This window comes from Saccostrea cucullata, unplaced genomic scaffold, assembly GCF_032062105.1.
Source record: "Saccostrea cucullata isolate Sc308-1 unplaced genomic scaffold, CSIRO_AGI_Scuc_v1 ctg5228, whole genome shotgun sequence".
NCBI lineage: Eukaryota > Metazoa > Mollusca > Bivalvia > Ostreida > Ostreidae > Saccostrea > Saccostrea cuccullata.
In genome coordinates this window covers 33,369-42,283 of record NW_026930306.1, presented here as the reverse complement: position 1 = coordinate 42,283, position 8,915 = coordinate 33,369, and the positions used below count along the sequence as shown (strand labels likewise).

Genomic DNA, 8,915 nt, shown 5'->3' with positions numbered 1-8,915 from the left:
ATTTCTCCTTATTGAGCGGAACTGAAATCAAAGTATTTTTATTCTGCATGAAAATTTAGTGTCATTTATGAAGTATTACATATCTAACTTGTAATTCATCATCATCATTAAGGATCCAGTCTTTCTTTTTTTAATCAAGATCGAGGGATATGTTTTGTTAATCTCTCTAACAGCTATATAACTAATACAGGTAAACTTTGGTATCTCGACATCGGATATGTCGACAACCTGGGATATGTCGAATTCCGTCCGTGGTCCCGGCATTATTTAAACTCTGATATGTCAACCTCGGTAATGTCGACTACCCCGCTTATCTCGACGTATTTCACAGTCCCAAGAGCAAAATTTACCTGGTATATGTCGACATCGGGGCAATTTTCTGCTCTACTTAACCTAATTGTTTGTCAGGTGGTCGCTCGTCATGCACGGACGACTCCGTGTATCTCGACGTCGTCAGAAATTCACACCTTTCACATCCATGTTTTGACTACATACTGCTCTGTAGAAATGTGTTTGTAGAGGAATCCCAAGCCCCCTCGGCGTCACTTATACCTTAATTGTTTAATGTTCAACTTGGGTAATATCTTGGATGAATCTTCTCGATTCTGCGTAAATGTACAACCGTTTATTTATGTCAAAATCTAACAAAACTTAAACATTTTGTAAAAAAAGTAACTGAATAACAATGAAAAATATACACATTGAATTCAATTTAACTTAAAAATTGTGGTAAAAATGCAGTCAACAAGAATCAATCAAATCAATGTCATGCACGACTATTGCATCAGCCGTAATATGGATGCATATGTAACATCATTAAGTTTGTTAAATGTGCAATTGAATTCCAATTAAATTTTGGTTTGAAAATGAAATGAAAATTAATGATGAATGATTATGAAATGAAAAAGAATTGAAATGAAATAATTAAAAAAATATACGCATTAATTTTTTCCCGTATCTCGGAAGTCAACTTTGTACCGTTCCGGCTCTGTAGAGTATATAGAGCGCATTTCATATCCTGTTCTGACAGAGCTAGTGGCTCGCGGATCGAATGCTGTATGGAAAACGATTTTCAGTAAATTAAAATGAGAAGATTTCGATAAAAAAGAAAGTATTTCATAAATAACATTTGTGAATATATTATCTTCTTAGATTTTCTAATAAATATAGTGGGATAGCAGAAACAAATGAGCTACAATCTAATTGAAGTCATATAAGTACCTGTTACAGTAGTTAAGGACGTCGAGTTTCAACTCTGATATCTCGACACCTCGGATATCTCGACATTTTCCGACTGTCTCATCGATGTCGAGATAACAAAGTTTACCTGTATCTGTATTTATCTAAAAAATTAATCATTACTGTATACAGGGTTATTTTCGCCCCGTCTTATTTTCGCCCTTTTACACTTGCAAACATTTTTGCCCCATTTTTAATTCGCCCATTCATAGTTTTGTTAAAAAAATTATACTGTATTCTTTGAATTCGCCCCCTTTAAATTCACCCAAATGAGAGTAGGGCGAAAGGGGCGAAAATTAAACGGGGGCGAAAATTTCCCTGTATATACAGTATATTGTGAAAAAGTATGCGAGGATTTGTATTAATTCAAAGGGCCAATTTCACATTTGAAACATAGGCAAATTTTGCCTCATTAATTTGCCTCACTGTCAATAAAATTTAAAAGTAACAAATAATATACCCTTGAGGCAACGTTCTCAATTAAATTACCATTTTTTCAGCGGTTTGTCGTAGCTCTCTGAAATCTTTCTCCAGGGAGTAGTTTTTGTTCACCTCCCCCTTTTGAACACTTCCGATGTGGAGAGGTAGCAAATACTTCTGTACTTGATCTAAATCATTGTGGAAAGCCCGAAAAGCGTCCTGAAATATTCAAAACAATTTGTAAGATTCTGTGAATTTATAACTCATTTTTACTGACACTTAAACAAGTCACAGAAACTTAAGCAGACCAATGTCTGTTTAATTCATGAAAGTTAAAAGAAAAGATCAATCTTTGAGAAATAGTTAGATTATGTCAGAATCACTTAAGAATTTAAAACTGTAAAAAGTTACCATAACAGATATCAGACAAATTGTCCTTAAGGAAAGCTCTCCTATGAGTATGCTTTTGGCTAATGTGAGCTAGAAATGATATTATTTCTTAAACTATGAATTGTGGTTAAATGTGTATATGATCAAACTGAATACAGAATAGATGTGGTACATGTATTTGTATATATGCAGAAACTACCCAACAGGCATGCAACTTTTTTACCTAATTTGGTAGAAATACATGTATATTTTTTTATCAAAGAATCACCTGTAAGGCCTTGGAAACACAAACAATTCTTTATCAATATGGAATTATGTAAAAGATCGATTGACCTTGGATTACCTGAAACATGAACGAAACATGTAGTTTTGTAACAGAGGGTCACCAGTTCAGGCCTGTCTATTAAAGACCCCGTTATAATACATGGAAAAAAAAAATTAAATCTGATCAGTGGAATAAGGTCAATAATTGGTTTCATAACTCTCTGGAGATTTAAAAGGTTAACACTTTCAATGCTAGTGTGGACGTACTTAAGATATTAACTAAATAGTCGAACTGGAATACATGTATAAGCTTACAAGCATTCCAAAAATCAATTCTAACGATTAATTAGCAGCAATAAAGTAGACTTCTACTATATATCCTGTTTACTTTTCATTAAGTTTTTGAAAACAAGGACTATGATTCCAATGGAATACCAATTTCACGTCTCAAACATAATAAACAATTAATGCATTACATGGACCTTTTTGTGTAATTATTTTTGATATGCTTGTAGTGGGATATGTGAATACAATTTTTATCTCAGTTTAAACTTTGAAGTGTTGCTGACATGTCATTAAGATGTTCCAGTAATATCCTAACTTGATCATAGAAAATATTATATGCATCCATTAAACTTGATGACATTATCCTGATTATCTATTGCTAATTAATTAATAGTTGATCAGATGTGAAATATAATTTATTCACTTTTAAATACATGTAGTTATCTGTACATGTCAGTGCTTACTACTTCTGATGTCTTGTAATATCTCTATGATGGGTACATTTCATATCTAGGCGTATATTCTTGTTTATCTTCATATTTGGTTTGAGTTCCCTATGAAGACAGCACATTCAGAAGGACACAAAATAACAACATACTTTGGTCACCAAGAAATCCGTTCTCTGTAATGTGGTATACACGTTAGACTGAGTGATAACATAAAGTAACACCCTCAGTATACGATGAACCTGTGTATGTGAAATATTGCAATAAAATTGGATATCTGTCCTCATTTTTAACCTGTCTTCTATTCTGCCCATCTACGATTAATTACCATCAGTAATTACTCAATAATTACACAAAGGTATGGCCCATCTTCTCTCATAACTCCCAATAATACCTAAACACAAAATCTGATATACCCTGTCATCATGGTAATGTATCAAAAATACCCTGCTCGTTCTTATGAAACCCCATACATATACGGTTGATGCTCCCCAGTATTACCCCATCATTTACTTACGGTGGCGTCTTGTCCCGCATAATGCCCGATGACCTTGGAGCCCCCGGGGTGGCGCCTGGACCAATCTGTGATGTTATAGACTTCATTATTGATGATGATCCATCGGTCATCTCGCTTGTCATGTTTGGCCACTTCCTGACAGGAAAAGCTACCCAGCTGCTTCCGACCTCCTTTCCCCATATTGGCGCCTGTTTTCTACCTTACAAAGCTACCAGCAAATACCTGGAATTATTAGAATTAAACTATTATTACATTCTACGACATGAAGTCTAGATGACGTAATGAGCTTAATGTATGGGAGGTGATCTTGAGAACAAATTAGATTTTATTAATTAAATCAATGACCAGATTTCACCTACTATGACTTAAGTTTCAAAAAATTCATTTTGAAGTTCATCTATATCTTCAGATCATTATATGTAACTAGAATGTCTGTTATTTTGATATAATTTGAAAGGCCATGCTTAAACATTCTGATCAATCAATATATAGGTCTAGAAATAAGAAACACAATGTCCTTGTATTTCCTGTCACACTGGAGCTTGTCCAGTGAAAAGAATTTAATAAGCAAATTAAAGGACAAATAAATATAATAAAATATGTATACAGTGTTCTCCCTTTACTTCAAAGTAAAGGGTTAGAGATAAGTTGTAACAGGCTAGGGGCTGAGGTTTATGAACAAAATCTCTGTGGACCTAACAACAAATTTTTATTTCAAAGCGGCATTTTTATTAATTGAAACGGTCAATTTGGCCGGTAGTCGGTTGTTAGGGAAAACACTGTGTACATACACACATACATAATATATATGTACCCTTTTTTCACTAAAAAATACAGTATTTTTTTTATTCTTCCATTATAGTAAAAAGTCATGCACCTTAGACTAAACAAAAATTCCATCACCTATTGATCCTATGTAGAATGTTTGGTTTAAATTTGTCCAGTTGTTCCGAAGAAATAGAAAATTATAAAAATAATGCTCTCTGAACATTGACAATTTTAAAAACAGAAAGCAATGCAAATAAAGATCAGCTCAGTGACTCAAGATCACCCAAGGTAATTCTTCACCTTTACACCAGGTATAATCAGGTATATGAAGAGATTCATGCTTTCCCGATTTCTTGATTGTCCAATTTCAAAATGCCAGCATGATCGCTCAAACATAAACTATTTCAATGAAGATCACACACATATATATGCTAATAAATGATAAGAGCTTTGCTATAAACAAGTTTATTGTTATCATACTTTTTATATATGGATTAAGATTGTAATTTGATCATGATTTAATTTTTGACACCTTCAGAGAAATTCAAGTGAGGATTTCTTTAATGTGGCATATAAATTTTTTTTTTCTTAAAATGTATACATTTGTAGCTACTAAAGTAACTTTAAAGGGGTTCAGATTTCTTGCAATATCACTCTAGAATTTAGAATATACCTCAGATGCATAAAATACTTGATTATAAGGTGACTGCTTAAATATGTCATTGTACAACAAGAATTAAGCAATAAAACTTTTATACAATAAAATATCTTCATAATCAAAAGATTGAAAAGAGAGTTCACACTGCATGGCCTTGAAACTTGTGTTTCTTTTACCATCGGTAATAAACAACTGCCACATGTTGATCTGACATGTTGTGCATCATGCGCAATATAAAGTCCACAAAAGGCAATGTTCCAGATCACCTTCTGGTAATTAAACATAAACTGATTAACAGAAGGTTTAAATTTTAGATCTCTAATCAGCTTTACATAAAATAATTGTTTTATATATCTCCCCTTATGTGACAATATCACACAATCTTATCTAACCCCAAAGCCCAAAAGGAAATCTTCAACATAACAACTTGGTAAACAAGGCTTTTTATGCATTTTACATACAGTTAAATTTACCTAACAATTTTATTTTTATCATTTTTGCTTTTCGTAAATATCTTTCTTTGAGAATTTTTCATTTACGCATGCAGTATATTAAGATGCCACCACTTGTCGATAGAGGCTGCAAATTTAGACCTGGCATTTATGCCTTTAGACAGTACATGTATTTTAATAGGGATTATTTTAGTGGCAGGATATACTGCAACAAGGGACTTTAGTTTGTATGATTTCATCCAAAGGACTGCTCTCCATGTCCAGTAGCAATTTTAATCTGTGACGTAAGGATCAACTCCCTACTCTGCCACTCTCAAACCCGACTGCGCCATGGTGAAGTTATCAATGCCTGTATAGATACATGTATCTAGATGAATACATGAAATATTATATATATATCAATCTAATACGTAATTCAAGTAGCAGTTGTTAAAAAATCTCTGGATTTAAGAATAATACTTTAAATAGTAGTTGTCATGAGTTTTTTTTTCTATAATAAACATACTTTATGCTCACAAGGACAACAAATACAGTTTCCTTTAAACACATAATGTCATAAAAAATTACCCAGTGAAAAAAAATGCTTTTTTGCTTGCTAATATATAAATAAACAGTGTATTTGGGGAATTTCATGCATGTTTGAGATATTATTAACACCAACAATATTCATTGTTATAATGAATTGAAAAGGATATGTTTGTTCGATCAGTATACCACAATTACATGCATAAGATCTCTATTTATAAGCAATAATCAATGACATTAGAACAATGACAAAATTCTGAATCAGGGTGTACTTTGTGTACATGTCTAGTACATGAATTTCATTCTTACTTGTCATTCATGAATATGTACGTCTACAATTAACACATGAAAATATTCAATGTAGCATATAATTGGTTTATTCATGATACTGGAACCAGTAATTTTTTCAGCTTTTGCAAAAAATAAAAAATATTATTTTCGCTACTAAATGACCCCCATAATTCATCTCTCATATGCACAAGTTTCATAGGGTATTCTTAACCAGCATTTCCCTCATTTAGTGTCTGAATGATCGACAGGCTGAATCTATAAGAAAATTCTGATTGACAACCAAAACGCTGACAGCTAAACTTTACTTCATTTTCTGACCTGAATTATTTTTATCATGACTTTGCATTAAGTTTTAGTGTCATGTATTTGTTTTAAAAATCATTTCTCCCAATGAAAAGTGTCAATATTAGTTTGTTGTTAAGGGCGTTCTCGATTTCTACAAATCTTTTTATAATTGTTCAGGTGTGATCCATTAAAAGTGTAGCATTTATACTTACAAGCTAGTACTGGGTACAAGATCTCATTGTTAAGCGGAAACTAAACTCACACTATACTTTTTCACCGGTTACAAAATCACTCCACTGTGGCCTGATCCAGTACACATGCACTCCCAATCAAATTTATGCAACTCCGTGACAACGGGCACAGTTTCCCTTGAAGTTAGGTTTAAAAACAATAGTGGCTATTTTCTAAGTTTAATAGAGTAAATGTGTTGTCTTGACCAACAAAGTCCAACAGAAAAAAAATATGCATGCTCCTTTCACACTTACCCATTCATCTGTCACCCACACACCGGTATGTTCGGCACTCATGCGCACCTGCGTTAGAGCAACACCGAGCCCGATCGAAACTAGCCCATATCTAATGTACGTATTTGTTATATTCTATTATATAGGTCCCTATATATGTATATATAAAGTAATCATTTGACCTCCTGGGCCCTGTATGCTATACGTACCTGATTTTGTTTTTAAAAGTAGTGGGGGAGGGGGGGGGGGGTTAGACTCTTGTAGCCAAGATTTTTTTCCAGGTAAAATGTAACCACACACCCACCTCCTTCAACCTTAAAAAACGCTGCTAAATGAAATAATATCCAAACAAGATGATGTCTTTACAGAAAATTACTCATTTGAATGAGACGCATTTATCACTGTTTATTAATAGCTGGTTATTTTCTCTCACAAACTAATAAACAAAGAGAATAACGCTAAATACGCAGTAAAATAATTTGCTACAACTTATTTAATATCCCAGTAATATTGAAATTGAAAATGTAAAGAAAAGAGGAATTCAATGACCGTAAAATTACAAAAACCATGAAAGATACCTAAATTTATAAGAATTGTGAAATATAAAGTCCACCTGAAATAAAATAAGATACAGCATCCTAATGATTTCAATGAATTATATTTAAAATAAAAAAATTAAAAAAAAAAACATGAAAACATTCTTTCCTTAACTTTCTTAAAATTCTTCGATCGCAAAAATAGCACCGAAATCGAAACCCCACTTTCTATTCCACTTTTACACGTTTCTTTCAAGTACTCACAATTATATATTGTCGCTAATTTTGGCTAAATATCATGAACATATTCTGTTAGAATTAATATAACATGTTTAAGGAAAAATAATTCCATCTCGTTATTGTTTTCTCTATTCTTGTAGAATTCCACCAATAGTGTTGAAATTAAATGAAACCTAATTTTTTTTTTCTCGTAAAACAAAACTTATTACTGTATAAAGGGTAATTTCGCCCTTTTGCACCTGCGAAGAATTTTGCCCCGTTTTAAATTCGCCCGGTCATGCATGGTCCTGTTAAAGAAATTATACTATAAAGTACATGTTCTTTGAATTCGCCCCGTTTTAAATTCGCCAAGTGTTAAAACATCCCTACATGTATTTGATCATACAATAAAACCCATCTTGCTTTATGGATGTGAAATATGGGGGAACATTAATCGACCAAGTATTTTTCGTAAAACCTCCAAACTCTCTGTATATGATATTTTTAGTAAGTTGAAGTGCGAGAATCTACACTTAAAATTTTGTAAGAATATATTGGGACTGCATAGGAAAAGTGCAAACTTCTCCTCATTATCTGAGCTTGGTAGGCTCCCCCTTCATTTTGATATTATAAAAAGTATTTTGAATTATGTCCATAGATTAGAATGTCTAGATATGTCATTCCCATTATTGAGAGCAGCATATTCTCAAAGTAAGATTAATTGGAGTAACAGTATACCATCTTGGTATGGAACATATAGTAAAATTGCAGAAATGATAAACGTTAATAAGGATATTTTGTCTAACAAATTGCAAACTTTCAAGATAAAATGCAAAAAACATTTAATTTCATACTACATGAATGAGTGGAACTTGATTAGATTGTTACAAGAAGGTAAACTGGATACTTATGTTAAGATTAAAACAAATTTTGGACTTGAAAAATACTTACTATGCCTGCCATTTGAACAAAGAAAATTAATATGTAGGTTGCGTACATCTTCTCACAATTTACAAATTGAAAGAGGCCGGTACTTTGGTATTCCTAGAGATCAGAGACTTTGTACTAAATGCTCAATGAATGTTATTGAAGATGAAAAACACACACTTTTTGAATGTTTGAGTTTTGTTACAGAACGAGAGAATATGATTAATGT

The 8,915-nt window shown here is 32.6% G+C and overlaps 1 protein-coding gene across 1 annotated transcript; it reads right to left on the bottom strand.

Annotated features, from left to right (window-relative positions):
* Positions 1 to 1,719: 1,719 nt before the first annotated feature.
* On the bottom strand, positions 1,720 to 6,998 carry LOC134283652 (acyl-CoA 6-desaturase-like). The gene is made up of 3 exons (XM_062766152.1): positions 6,810 to 6,998; positions 3,562 to 3,783; positions 1,720 to 1,878 (listed from the first exon to the last, which is right to left on the bottom strand). Exons 2-3 carry the CDS (start codon positions 3,739 to 3,741, stop codon positions 1,720 to 1,722), a joined length of 339 nt encoding a protein of 112 aa, XP_062622136.1. The 5' UTR covers positions 3,742 to 3,783; positions 6,810 to 6,998.
* Positions 6,999 to 8,915: the final 1,917 nt, after the last annotated feature.